Source organism: Gossypium hirsutum, chromosome D05 (assembly GCF_007990345.1).
Source record: "Gossypium hirsutum isolate 1008001.06 chromosome D05, Gossypium_hirsutum_v2.1, whole genome shotgun sequence".
Classification (NCBI taxonomy): domain Eukaryota; kingdom Viridiplantae; phylum Streptophyta; class Magnoliopsida; order Malvales; family Malvaceae; genus Gossypium; species Gossypium hirsutum.
In genome coordinates, this window is record NC_053441.1 from 5,896,612 (window position 1) to 5,912,067 (window position 15,456).

Consider the following 15,456-nt stretch of genomic DNA (forward strand, 5'->3'; position numbering starts at 1 on the left):
AACAAGAGCTATGAGGACTGATTAACTGCAGTAATGAAGGCTGTCATTGTTGCAAAAGATTGGGTTTTGAATAATGCTGATGTCGTTTCCCTTGTTGCAAGGGCACACATCCGTTGAAGGAGTTGTCGTGCAAAAGTTAAGGTATTTATATATGTCACGGATGTGTATCAACTTGTGCAGGGACCAGCCAAACTAATAAATAAATTTATATGTTCTAAGAACTTGCCAATATATATGGTAGAAAATCAAGCATAAATTATAGGAGAAGTTGGTGGTTAATTAATTAGGAAAATGGGAGACCTTGTCCCAGTAGTTGGAGCGCCCATGTGGGTGTTGAGATTGATCACTACGTGCATTATTTGACACCCTCTATCCACTTACAAATCTTATTAAACTCTTTAGTCCTTGTATTATCGGACTCCTTCAACTTTAAACTCTTATTCGACAATAATTCTCAATTATTCTATTGAGCACATTAGGATTATTTTCATTAGTAAAATTGAACTGTTAATTAAGTAAGAACAGCAGAACACTTGCACGTTTTACAATGCAAGAAACGTTTCATGATTCGTAAACAATATTCAGTTAAATAAATATGGTCCATAATACACAAGCAATAATCACATGAAGTGACAAGCATAATTCATGGTTCAGTTCAATAATCTTTAACAATAATTTGATTCAATAACAATAATTATTTAATAAATTTTAATCTAATCTTGCTCAAATATAAATATTAGTAGAAATTAAAATCGGATACACGAATTCAACCCACACATCAATATATGCAAAGCGTGAGTCATAACGAAAACAATAACATTGGAGTGCGCAAAGTACAAAATGATAATCAACCACACTCTTGATTAGTAACTCCCAAGCACATAAAGTAGTCTACAAACGCAATCAATAAAGATACAATACTATTACTTTATTGCATGTCAACTATATCCGACAAAACTCATACTATGATTTACAAGCAATAAATTTAATTTTATTTATTTCTCATCATTTCAATGTTCTATAAGAATATTAATGAATAGAAACATGAAATTCCCGCACCTCAATTCTCAATCAAACAATTAACCATCAATATAGATAACAAAGGCTTACCTTGGACTTACCTCAAGTTTCTATTGAAATTTGTTAAATACTCTACTTAACAATAAACACTTCCAAACATTTATTATTGTAAGGGGTTCTTTGATAGAGAAAGGTAGTGTTGCAAATAAGTGAATGAGATATATTGAAGGAAGGTAGGGAGGGAAACTAGAGCAGATCTAGTAACATTAAGCATAGCGGCAAGTGGTGGTTGGTAAGGTGAAGAAAGGAAAATGCAAATGATGATAAGTCTTAATTAACAAAGAAAACAAATTAAAGATAATTTTAGAGAAATTTTGAGAGTTAAAATGTCAAAGTGCCAAAAGTCCTTTCATCACTTGTGAAAGACTCCTATGAGAGTTACAAAGTTGACAATTAATAGGAATAATGGAATAAATTTCAATTACAATAACATTAATGGTTACGATGAGATGATGAAAAGTTTTTGTTGGTGACGATAACGGTGAATAGTGAAAAAGAATTTACTATATTTTTGAAAAAAAAGGAAAATCACTCAACATTACAGGAAAATATTAAAAGGAAACCTCTTAATTAGCTTCATATCTTATCCACCAAGCCAAGCTCTCTTTCCCAAAGTGAAGATAACCCAAGAACCCTCCCATATTCCGAAGTTACTTTCACTTATTCTACTTTGGTGAAACGGTACAATGTGAAACATCTTTCACGGAAGATCTATTGAAACACAAGACGATGGTTTTTCTTGAACGAGAGTTGTAACACCCCTAGCTCATATCCATCACCAGAATAGGGTTATAGCATTACCGGAGTTTACAAATTAATTTACAAACATTTCATTATTTCATCAAGCATTCATATTTATAACCAATCAAAATCAAAACATTAATGAGCTAACGTTTACCAATTTAACTTATTCATGCCAATATAACCAGAATCAAATCATCCAAAATTACTGATAGAACCAATGGATAGTGTGATATATCTCCGACAAGCTTCCAATCCAATCGAGCTTCCGATAATCATTTCAATGCATCTAATAATTATACATATTACCAATAATAATTTAATTCCAATAATAAAACACATATTTATATAATATTCATCACCAAATAACATTCACTTTAATTAAAATTATACAAAATATAGTTCATACGAACTTACAAGACTAAATTGCAGAAATACCAAAATTTAGGGACATTTTGATAATTTTCTATTTTCCTCGAATTTCCACCCAATCTTGATATAAATTAATATTTCATTCAATTTATTAATTTAAATAATAAAACAATTCATTTCATGCAATTTGGTTACTTTTTGACATTTTTACAAATTTACCCTTAAAATTGTACTTTTATTCAATTTAGTCCCTGAACCTAAAACATACAAATTAGCCATTTTTAATGAAAACTCATGCTAGTTGAATAATTATATATTTTCCTCCTCCTCCTCTCCATTCCACATCCTTAATGTATATAACATGCTTATATATAACATTATCTATAATTTCACTATTTATTTATATGTTCATTTAAAGCTGTCCACTTGAGTCATAGTCACTAAATTATTTATATCTTGAGCTATGGAACTCTGGATTAAGATCCGCTAAATTTATATGAAACTACACTCACATATATTCTTACCATAAAATTTTCAAAATTTATGGTTTAGCAAATAAGTGCAGTTTATTCTTTATAGTCATCCCTGTTCTGCTGTCTGACAGTTTCGACCCTTCTTCACTAAAAATTAAGTATCTCCTCGTACGAGATTTGGATGATGTTACCGTTTATTTCTATTGAAAATAAATTCACTAATTATTTAAACATATAAATTTAAGCCCCTAATAATTTTTCTAAATTTTTTAATGATTTTCCAAAGTCAGAACAGGGGAACCCAAATTCATTCTGATATTGTCTCACAAAATTTATTACATCTCATGATTTACAATTCCATTACTTACATCATTTCTTCTATGAGAAACTAGACTCAATAAGATTTAATTTCATATATTTTTCATCTTCTAATTCGATCTCCACAGTTTATGGTGATTTTTCAAAGTTAACCTACTACTACTGTCCAAAACTGTTTTAGTGCAAGATGTTGATTACTAAGTTCATAACTCCCTTTCTCTATAATATTTCTCATCACTTTCACTTAGTTCCCTTCACTAATATATCAAGAACATAAGACCTTATATAAGAAAACTCTACTATAACATCATTTCTATGCTTTTTCAATAATATCAAACTTAAAAATATATTGAAATCTTGATGTTCTTACTTTGTCCTATTAGTTTCAACCTTTAACTTGATTTTCTCTCTCCTTCAGCTTCTCTTTCTTGAATCTAACTTGATATTCTAGCTCCCCATAGTCTCCTTGTTATCTTTCTCTCTTGATGGATATGGAAATTCTTTTGATTTCTAGGTGAAAATGGTAAATTTTTGGTGGAAGGACCAAATTGTAAAGAAAGCAAAACTTTCTTTCTTTCTCTCTTCTTCTCACGTTGGATGCATGGGAAGATGATGATTTCTTTTCATCTTTCCTCCTTTTTATATTAATCATTTAATAATAAAATAATACTAAAAATCTTAATAAAATATTAATTAAATAACATTTATCTAATTAATTAATTAAAAAAATATCACCAACATCATCATTACCTTCCAGAGTTCTCTCTCTCTCTCTAATTGACCATTTTTCCCTTCATAATCTTTAAAAATTCCATCCTTGAGTCATCACTTAATTTGGTAAAATTACGATTTAGTCCCTAAAATTTTTTTACCTTTTCAATTTGGCCCTAATTCATCCATTTTCCTTAGTTTCTAGATTATTCCACCCTTAAAATATTTTCACTATTGGTCCTTCAACTTTTACATATTTACACTTTATCCCCTCAAATTTTGAGTATTTACTCTTGGTCAACAAAATTTTTCTCACTTTTGCGATTTAATCCTTTCTTGAATTAATATATCATAATATACCTCCCAATGTTGCCATAACTCAAAATTTCCCTTTCTGTCACTTTATTTCTTTATTTTACTATATCAATGATACCTAATTTCTTACTGTAGTAGTTTTCGGGGTATTTCAATAGTAATTTTCGGGATATTACAAGAGTTGTTATTGAATAATAGTTATTTTGACTTGTTTTAAACGTGAGTTGTTCTCAATGTAGAGATTATTCCAAAAAAGAGTTGTTCTGTGGTTATACTTTTCATGGTAAAGCCTATTTTGAATAATGATTTTTTTGGAAAAACATAACTGTTTTAAATATGAGTTGTTCCAAACCATGATTGTTTTAAATATAGCTATTCCTGAAACGTTATTATTTTAAACAAGAGTTATCCCGAACTTCAGTTGTACTCAATAGGAGTTGTTCTAAAATAACAATTACATTGAATGACAATTGTTCTAACTAAAACCCTATTCTGAACATAGCTATTCTCGAACAACAGTTGTTCCGAACATTAATTATTTTAAATAAGAGTTGTTACCCCAAAAAAGAAACGTTTGCTAGCACAAATTCTTGAAATATAATATTCTTTATCTCAATATTTCAAAAAAGAGATAAATTATTAGTAACCAAAATCGAATATCTACGACATAACTTAATTAATATATTTATATTATAAATGGTAACCGTTTCCATGCATTATGTAGCAGATATAATTTAGCAAGTAGCCCATCTCAATAGCTTAAACTATCTTTTATTAGTGTATCGCATAATTTAGCACTAAATCGATCTTAATGCCAATTCATTTTAGTTTTTCTTTCTCAAGTCATCAAGTAAAATTATATAACTCATTTTCATCCAAAGAATTATACACCTTGATATAGCTATCCAAACTCCACTTCCTCGCAACTACTTTGATGTTACCACTTTACCTAGTTTCAATTCAAGAATTTATATACGCACAAACCATAATTATTTTATTTAGAGATCCATATCTTACCTTCAGCCTCTTTACTTTCCATGGGATGGGTTCTCACTCTTAATTCTAGGCTTAAAATTTCATTGGAGAATTTTCTTTTTCTTTCTTTCCTTGCCTATACCCAATGAAGAAGAAAAAGGATTAGATCTTCCTCCACACTCTCTCTTATAATTATTTATTTTAATCAAATCATTTTAGTAAAAATTGGAGCATAATAAGGTTGGCATAATTTTGATGATCTTTTAGTGGAAATCCATGGGAATTAATAATTCTCGCCACTAACATCATCTAATCATGCCTCATTTAAATCTCAATTACTCATTTCTTCCAACCTTGTACTATTTACACATTAGTCCATAAATCATTTCAATAATTTGTACCGCGGTTTCATTTTTTTGAAGATTTTTCCTATGTCATCTTTAATTAACAAAAAAAACTTAATAGTTGCGGTGCTCATTTCTGAAATTTTAATTAATTTAAATTCTTGATATGGTACAAAATTACAATATAATAATTTTAGGGCATTATATAAATTTCATTGAGGAAAGGGTGTAATTAATTAGATTTTTTTTATATTAAGAGCTCAATAAAATCCATTTTTTAAGAGCTTAAATGATTTTGTTTTTACCCTTAAACATTTTCTTTTTTCTTTCTCTTTATCACTTTCAATAAAAAAAAATAGTGTAAAGCATTTAAGGATTTTCTCTCTCCTTGCCTATATCATCTTTCTCAGGTCCCCAACATAGAAAACAAGTTGGATTTAATCAATTATTCAATTCCCGTATAGATGGTGAGCAAGTTAGAAAAAAAAAAGGTATTTCTTTGACTTTATACAAAATATGAAAAGAAGTAGGTGTGATTTTTCAACAACATATTACCCACTTCTTTTTAAATCTTCCTTCGACCAATATCTCCATGGATTACAATAGTTCGTCTTAGACAGTGAATTAATAGATTATCACACATATATATATATTACATTATTTTTAAATTTAAATATTTTTAGAAGGAAATTTTTAAATACTATAAATTGGCACACTCGCTTTGGTGAGAAATAAAAAAAGTCACGAGGAAGTGAATATAATAAAAATTATTAAAATAACCAAAATTATTTAAATATTAAGTAGATTATGACATAATAAATGACCGAAAATATTTGTATGATAAATATGTTTATAAAATAAATAATATAACAAATAAATAAAGTTTTGATTGAGCTTACAAGATTATAATATTCTTGGTTCAAATATCATCATATGCATTTTTTAAAATATAAAATGATAAAGATGCACTCAATAATGTGAAAATTTATTAATTAAATTGAGACTTGATTGATGAGTGATATGGTTCTGTCAAAATAACCCTTTTTATATAATATTTGAAGTTGGAGATGGAGTCACACGAATTTGAACTCATATCAAATGAGTGTTTAATAAAAGCTTTAAGCAATGCCTCATCCAAATAAAAATGAAATTTTAATCAATATTATATACTAAAAGTAATTATATTTTAAAATAAAAATAAATTAAATTTTAAATAAAAACAATTTTGAAATAAATAATTATTTTTAGGTGATATCAACTAAATCATTTAACTTACCCAAAACTTTCCGATCTCTAAAAAACTTCCCTAAAATAAAGTATATTTTAAATTTTTATATATTAATTTTTTAATAAAAGTAATTATTATTTTACAGGAAGGGCAATTATGTAATTTACATCATATAAAAATAATATATAGTGTATAGTGTATAAATAAAAATACAAAATTATTTATATTTTAAATTTTAAGAAAAGAAAGGATGAAAGCGCTAAAAAGTTAAAAAAAATAACTTTTAGAAAAATATTTATTTACAAAATACAAAAAAGCAAAAGATTATAACAGAATATTCCCATAACTGTGTGTCAAATGATTAGATCTAACTAAATTTAAACAACATAATTTTTATGCAAAATAAAAATATAAGATAGAGAAATGTCAAGTGTTTGCAAATTTATTTTAAAAAATGGCAGTTCTAAATTGTCTATTTTAAGACGATGAAAGCTCAATAATAAAAATTTTAAATTAAAAAATAAACAGGAAAAGGAAGCTTTTTTTAAAGCAACATTAGAGGATAAAAAAAATAGATACGAAACCACCTTCAAAAACTGTGAAAAAAGCTTCTTTTTCTCTTGAAATTGCATTATTAATCTCTGTTTTATTATCACCATCTTCTTCTTCTTCATCATCCTTAAAACCAATTATTAATTGGCATTTCATTTTGTTCATTCAGTAATTAAAAGAGGGGAAAAAGAAGAAAGAAGAACCGCACCATCTGCCACCTTTTGATCAATCAAGGCATCGGATTTCAATCCAATAACTTCCCGTTGTATTTGATGACTCCAGCGGTGACATGTAGCCGGCATTGCTAGAGCCGAGAGGAGCTTCTTTTCCTCTTCTTCTTCCTCAACTCCGATTGGTCAAGCTTCGTTTGTTCCTTTTACAGTGAATACATTTGGATATTTCTCTGTTTTTTCAATATAATTTTTTACAAGAGAAAATGAACCGATCATCTAGTTTTGGTTTTGGAGGTGATTTTAGTTCTGGATTTTCCAACTCTACCCTTAATAATGCCGATTTTAGTTTCAATGCGCCTTCTTTACAACGACCGTCATGGGGCCTTCCTAAGCCAAGGCTTGTCAAAAATAAAAAGCAATTGAATTCCCATAATTCGAAATCTTCAAGCAATTTAGAAAACCAGGCAGGCCGCGGTTTTCGCCGGTTTCGACAGCCTAGCCCTTCTGATGAGAGTGACTTGGGTGGGAATTTGGAGGGAGGAGTTGTTGAGGACACTAGGAATTTGAGAAATGGGAAGAGTTGTGGTTTAATCGATCATAGTTTATTTTCCATGCCCTCAAATGATACAAGAAAGTTGAGCATTGAGAATGGCTCAAAGGGTGATCGGAGTAATAGGAATGATGACAATGTAGGTAGCTGTGTTGGAAGAGGTGTGGAAACCGAAAAGCTTCACAATGGTTTGTGGAGCAAATCGAATATAAAAGGCAGTGAGGATGTTGATGATGGAGCTAAGCAGGATTTTGTATTTAAGGCAGGAAAAGGTAGCGATTCTTTGGCTCGAAGCTCCTCAGATGCTCTTCATGATGGGATTAAGAATTTGAACATAAAAGGGTTTGGTGGTAGTAACACCAAGCAGAGAGATGGTTTTATATCCCAGAGTTGTGAAATCTCTGGTCATCGTGGTGGGAAAACAGAAAAGGCATTGTCAGCTGAAATGGAGGGGAAGCTGAATCTAGGGAGTGTAATGGGAGATTCTACTGCTCAAACAGGCAGGGGATTTTCATTTGGGAAGGATGGCCAAACCGCAAAGATGGGTGATAAGCTCCATGAGTTTGGTAAATCCATTCACCACGATTTTACTTTCCAGGCGGCTACAACTAAAGTTCATACGGATCAACCAAAAACTGATATTAGGCTTGGTGGAGCTGCTGCTTCAACAACTTTGTTTTCATCTTCATCTAGCGCCTTGCCTTTCCAGTCTGGTACAAATACCTTCGGTAAGATTTCTGATAAACCAGGAAAGAAGGATGAGTTTTGTTTTACAGCTAAACAAGATGCTATAGAAACACCCTTTGTAGAATTCAGAACTCCAAATTCACAGAAAAATATATCCGTTGGCTTAAATAAAAAATTGGAATTCGGTGCAAAAAGAGAAGCTGGTACAAGCACAAAAGTAAAGAAAAGAAAGGGAAAGTTGAAGCAGCCTAAACCTGTCCAGCTGTGGTATGGACCGGATTTGATTTCAAGTAAAACTGGTTTTCAATATTCAAGAGAACCTTCTGCAACTTCTGAAGAGTCTTTCAACGTTGATTACAAAGATCAATCCAGTGATTCACAACTAGCAGTTTCACGTAATGCAATAGATGGGGATTTGGTTGCTGCAACACAGTATATGAATATAAAAGAAGGTAAGGTGAAAGATGATGAACTAAATGAGGAGGGTTCTGGAAATGTTTTCGACACAGGTGTTGCTTCTGATGCTCCTCAGGAAGATTCTGTGTATGGGTCGGAAACTGAAAACTCTACAATTGCAGCCGAGAATATTGATCATAACAGCGATATTGCTCTTAGTTCAGCTGAAAATGAAACCAGTTCAAGAACAAGCATTGAGAGACAAGATAGTGATGGCCAGATGTTTTTTTCTTCCCCTTCTAAATCAGAACATATAAGTGGGTTTGACTTTACCTTTGCTGCATCTCCGTCTGCTCAAAGTCAACAATCATCACCAAGTCGCCACCACAAAAAGAAGAATTCATCTAAAACTTCTTCATTGCATTCATCCCCTAGGCATGACCTGAAAACAGATGTATCTACTAAGCAAAGCAAGGTTGGAGAGAATTCTGTGGTGGACAAAGGACCGGATGTCAAGGGCAAGCCTAATTCGATCGGTTCAAGCACTTTAGCTCAGGAATCATGCGAAAAGTGGCGGTTAAGGTTATTATAAGTGTGATAATGGAACTTCATTCTTTTAAATCATATACTTTCTAAGTAGATTAATTTTTCATTTTTCTTATAGATCTTATTTTGTTATCTTGTAATTAGATGATGTGACCTATATTTGTGCTTGACTTCTCTTCAACTATGAATACATTTTGTTTCACTGATATATATCAGGGGAAACCAAGCCTATGCCAATGGAGATCCATCCAAAGCCGAGGAATATTATATGCAAGGGATAAGTTGTATTCCCACAGGTGAGAAATCTAGAGGCTGTCTTCGGGCATTGATGCTGTGCTATAGCAACCTTGCTGCCACTCGTATGTCTCTTGGAAGAATGAGAGATGCACTAGGAGATTGTATGATGTCCATCTCAATAGATCCTCACTTTTTGAGGGTTCAACTTCGAGCAGCGAAGTAAGGCTCTACATTTGTTTCATTTAACTTGTTTGAGCCACCTTGATTCCAAAGTTGTATGTGTTTATGCTAGAACTGTATAAATTTGTTTATATACCAAACTTATTGAAGATTGAGATTTTTTCTTTTTGAAGATTTATTGAAGATTGAGATTTTTTCTTTTTGAAGATTTGTTGCATCATGCATTAGGATTTATAATTATCTGTTTCAAATTGTTCGCAGTTGCTGCTGTGATGCCAATTTTGAATCTTAACACGTCCATTTGATGGCCTTCTGAAGTGATTAATAGATGTTATTTCTATCGGTTAAATTGCCAACCATGTTTTCCACTTTTTATGTATCTGTTCTCTTTTGGAGTTAATATTGCTTTTCATTCTTATCCAGTTGTTAGGCTATTGGTTTTCATATCAATTTTCATGTCAATGCTTTGGTATTAGTTTCATTCTCTTTTGTTATTGGCTTTCTCTTGGCTCTCCTAACTTGTTGCTTCTTTATTTCAGTTGCCACCTTGCCCTTGGGGAAGTTGAGGATGCAATGCGATATTTCAGGAAGTGCTTACAATCTGGAACTGATGTTTGTGTGGACCGAAAAGTTGCAGTAGAAGCCTCCGATGGCCTACAAAAGGCACAGGTGCTTGTTATTATCAGCAAGGAGAGTATACTATTGGTCTTCCTTTATTCAAGTTCATTTGATACTGATACCAGTTTGTGTTAATTGTAACGTTAGTTAATATTTATGCTTTGTAATATAGCTCCATTAAGATCAATGAATTATGCATTAGCTAGTGGAAGGTGTATAATTGTCTTGATAGCCACTATTGCCTGCATCGCAGATTGAATTTTAGCATTGATATTTAATGATTTTTGTTTTTTGTTTTTTGTTTTATGTGTTCATCCTCCTTTCTTTAATTTGATTCCTATCCTAGATAACATGTTCATAGCATTTCTGAATTTATTCATTTTTCAGCTTTAGTATGCTGGTTTATTTGGGTGATGGTAATTTGGCTGATTAGTGGTTTCTTATCTGGCAGAAATTGTCTGAATGCATACATCAGTCTGCTGTACTATTGCAAAGCAAAACATCTGATGATGCAGAGACTGCTTTGGAAGTAATTGCTGAGGCCTTGCAAATGAGCTCATACTCAGAAGAATTACTTGAAATGAAAGCAGAGGCTCTTCTAATTGTAAGTGTAATTTTGTTGATATATACTTGTCTAAATAGGGAAGTTCTGAAAGTAGATGGTTTACTGTTATTTAAGCATATCTTAAAGCATAGGAAGATCGTTAGACTTGTAATAACTTTTTTTCAATCTTGCAGATGGGCAAATATGAAGATGCAATTCAGCTGTGTGAGCTGACATTTGATTCTGCTGAAAAGAATTCTCCTTCATTGGATATCAATGGGCAGCCGGCCAATCTGGATAGTCCTGGCATCTCAAAGGACTCTACCTTTAGAATTTGGCGGTGTCACCTGATCTTCAAATCTTACTTTCATCTAGGAAAGCTCGAAGAGGCTATTGCTTTTCTGGAGAAGCAAGAGGAATTGCATTCCACTGGAAATAGGTAAAATTCACGCCATTGTCTTTCAAAATATTCTAATTTATGCAATGAAGTACAATGATGATTGCACATTTTGAGTCTGTCCAGGGATGGAAGCGACAGTTTGGAATCATCAATTCCGTTGGCTGCTACTGTACATGAGCTCTTAAGTCATAAGGTATTTACTTGATATGCTTTTGACTTTAAGAAACAGTTTCGGGTTTATGTGGATTTATGCACAAGATTGTGCTTTTATTGGTATGCATTTTTTCCCTTTATAGAAATGGGATCAACTTTTTAGTGCTGCACCTCTTAGGTACATGTAAAGAAACATGATTCCTTTGCATGCTTATAGGAGATTTCAAAAATATTTTGCTACCTAAATTGGTGGGATTTGCATTGAGTAAGATGTCTTCGGGAAATTGCTTTTTTAATCAATTATGATTCTACTTTAAGCCATTTTTTCCCCTTTGGGTAAAATCTTCGTACCGTTTAGCAACTTTTGAGGAAGAAGTAGAGATGGCCAAAATAAACCTCAATCTGACAGGTTCTGACCAGATCTGACTCATTGTGGGTGGATTTCTTTTTTGTCCGGTAATAATGGACTAGGCTGGGTTGAATCAAATTTTTTATCAAAGGACTGAATCGGGTTTTAAATTAAAAAGTTGGTCTAGGCACTGAGAAGTTGTAACAATAACATCTAAGTGATGTGTAGAAACTAGTATCAAAGTGTCATCTATTACCTTAGAACTATAAACTTAACTTCTTTCTGTCAGAAGTCTGATATGCTTTGGTGGGGCATAGATAAAAACACTGTTATCAATGCAATTATTTCTTTCTTCTACAGGCTGCAGGGAATGAAGCATTTCAATCAGGAAGACACTTGGAAGCTGTTGAACATTATACAGCGGCTTTATCTTTCAGTGTGGAGTCACGGCCTTTTGCAGCTATTTGTTTTTGCAATCGTGCTGCTGCAAACAAAGCACTGGGCCAAATCACTGATGCTATTGCTGATTGCAGCCTTGCCATAGCACTTGATGGCAATTATTTGAAGGTTTTTTTTGCAAATTGATGTTATCTTTGTTCTCTTTCTTGTGCATATGATTTGCTAGAGGAAGAAGTGGTGGGAATAATTTGAGTTGAGAGATTGAATTAGTCCATTGTCTTTGGGAAAAAATGTACTCACTTTGGGAAATTTTGTTCTCTAATATAAAATAACTTTCTTGGTATCTTACTTGTTTATGCACCCTTTTGCAGGCAATTTCTAGACGTGCCACATTATATGAGAAGATTAGAAACTATGGGAAAGCAACTAGTGACCTTGAAAGACTTCTTTCTCTTCTCTTGAAGCAAATGGAGGTAAAGACCAATCAAACTGGAATTTCTGAAAGATCTATGAACTTGGCAAACGACTTGAGACAAGCTCAATCATGGCTTTCTGAAATTGAGGAAGAAAGCAAAAAGGAAGTGCCTTTGGATTTCTATCTGATTTTGTAAGTTTCTTATTCATTTGTGATTATAGGTGGCGTCTGGCATTTATTAGGTTCTTATGAACTTGGATCTTGATGCTACTTTCTTCTTTGGCTTAATATTAAATAATTTGTTAGCTTCTATCTTAAGCCTAATATTATTGTGTGTGTGGTAAATTTTAGATTTCATGAAAGGGGTTTAAAAGTTACCATTCATCTTTGTTGGAAATATAAGAGGATAATAACTTTCAAATAGGAAGTTTTCTGATATTTCGTTGGCTATATATATTTGTCTTTCTCAGTGCCCTGTTTATGGATTCTGGAAACATATTTAGATTAACCATATTTTTTATGTGTATTGTAACGGCAGGGGTGTTGAACCAACTGTTTCAACAGCAGAAATCAAGAAGGCTTATCGGAAAGCTGCTCTTAGACATCATCCTGACAAGGTTTCCTATATCTCCTGCTATTATATACTACTTTTAGTTTTAGAAGTCTGGTGGTGATCTGACTGGTATTCTACTTATGTAGGCTGTTCAATTCCTCGTAAGAACCGAAAATGGAGATGACAAGCTTTGGAAGGAGATAAGAGAAGAAGCCTACAAGGATGCTGACAAACTATTTAAGATAATTGGAGAGGCATATGCAGTACTTTCAGACCCTACTAAGGTATATGAGCATTATAATCCCTTTATTTATTTAACTTTTTTCTTTTTGGTTCTGGGAAAATATGGTGTTTTATCTTGCAACAATGTATTTGTGCAGCGCTCGAGGTATGATTTTGAAGAAGAGACAAGGAATGTGCAAAAGAAACATACTGGACGTACATCCAGAGTTGCAGCAGCAGATGCTCAAAGTTATTCATTCGATAAAAGCAGTGGTATGAGGTCATGGAGAGAGGCTAGAAGAGCATTTGGCCTGTCAAGCTTCAAAGGTTCAAAAGCCACTAGATCAAATAGATTCTATTGACTATTGTGAGCCACGTGTTTGTTAATCTCTAGATATCTGATCTAGTTATATGATGAGGTTTAGCAGATTCAGATTTGTGTAGGGACTCTCCAGAAGGGAATTTAGTCCAACCACTCCTAGAACAGGATTTGAACTTCTAGGAGGTAATACCAGATGGTTGAAAGCATCTGTGCAAGTTCTGGGTCATGCCAGTACCTAATGATCGTTTTTTTTTTTCCTGAGTTTCTAATGGTCTATATAAACTTGAAATAATGAAGTCCATGTTTTAAGCCTGGAAGGCCTTTGGGTTCGAGGAAATCAATTGTTAATAAAGAAAGTCGAGTAAATGTACAGACATTACAAAGAACATTTTTGCAGTTTTCTACTTCTCCGGCTGACATTCGGCTAAGAACAGTTTGCTCTTTAATTTGTTGAAGACACTGAGAATTCTTATAATTTTTTTGCTATACTTTCCCCTGCTTTCCAGTTTTGATTTCTTGTTTATTAAGAGATACTGTACTTTGAAATGTTTCTGTAACACGATCAAAGATGTTTGATTGTACAGATATTTGAAGAGCAGCTTAAATGCCTAGACATTTGACCTTCTATTACTATGCTTTGGGAACTAGCTTTCAGTTTCACCTTGGTGGAAGGCTAAATCATTTTTTAGTATATTGCATCATTTATGGAATTGAAAATTTTCAACATGATGTAAAGAAATTGTTTAAACACTTTGAACACCATTAGTATGGCATGTTTAAATATATTTTCAGATTTCAGATTTCAATTTATTCAATAATCCATATTCACATGATTAATATATATAAATCTGAGATATATTATACTTAATACTTGTTGGAAAGAATACTCATGAACTCCGAATAAATTAATTTCTATAAATTCTAAAGTCTTGAAGTTTCTAGGTTTTCTCTTTACCATTAAGCCAATACTTCTTTCATGAACAAAAATGAAATCAAACATTATAAATTAAACCAATAAATGAAAGGGAAAATATTAAGAAAATTCAGCATGAACGAGGATTACATTGTATATGTAGATGCATTCCTTAGAGAACAAGGCACTAAGAACATAATAAGAAAAAAGCATTCCCTGCATCTCTACTGATTTTTATTCCTCCCCAACCTTGAAAACTAAAAAAATAAAGAAAATAAAAAACAATTGATAACCAAGAAACATGAAAAGAGAAACAGCTTTTGAAATTCATCTACATATTAATTGAATGTCCAATTTTTGTAGAATGGTTCAAAAGAATATATATATTAATTTTGTTACAAGACATTCGATTGAAGAAAGTGATTGGATGAATTATTGTCAAAGAAACTTGAACTGCTTTTAAGAAATTATCAAACTAATATATTTAAATTTCAACTTGGCCTATAAGATACAAGCTAAATGAATGATTAACCAATTTGTATTTGGACTAAAAGTATAAAGGTGAAGACAAATTAGAACAATAACTCAACATACAAGTAAAAAAAACAGGTGAACGTCTACTTAGAAATGGAGTCCATCGACAAAACTTTATTAGTCACTTATCGAATAAAACTTTCAGCACTTATCGGT

At 32.0% G+C, this 15,456-nt stretch overlaps 1 protein-coding gene across 1 annotated transcript; it reads left to right on the top strand.

The window, feature by feature from the left end:
- The first annotated feature begins 7,087 nt into the window (after positions 1-7,087).
- LOC107906702 (uncharacterized) lies at positions 7,088-14,480 on the top strand. The gene is made up of 11 exons (XM_016833779.2): positions 7,088-9,497; positions 9,678-9,917; positions 10,418-10,547; positions 10,948-11,100; positions 11,235-11,479; positions 11,564-11,633; positions 12,303-12,509; positions 12,713-12,948; positions 13,295-13,373; positions 13,456-13,593; positions 13,690-14,480. Exons 1-11 carry the CDS (start codon positions 7,546-7,548, stop codon positions 13,891-13,893), a joined length of 3,654 nt encoding a protein of 1,217 aa, XP_016689268.1. The 5' UTR covers positions 7,088-7,545; the 3' UTR covers positions 13,894-14,480.
- The last annotated feature ends 976 nt before the right edge of the window (positions 14,481-15,456 follow it).

Bases quoted from the DNA above. Each gene is read 5' to 3' on its own strand.
- LOC107906702 (XM_016833779.2), top strand. From the start codon at position 7,546: ATGAACCGATCATCTAGTTTTGGTTTTGGAGGTGATTTTAGTTCTGGA. The intron at 9,918-10,417 runs GTAAGGCTCTAC...TCTTTATTTCAG, and splicing joins GTTCAACTTCGAGCAGCGAA to TTGCCACCTTGCCCTTGGGG. The intron at 11,634-12,302 runs GTATTTACTTGA...TTTCTTCTACAG, and splicing joins ATGAGCTCTTAAGTCATAAG to GCTGCAGGGAATGAAGCATT.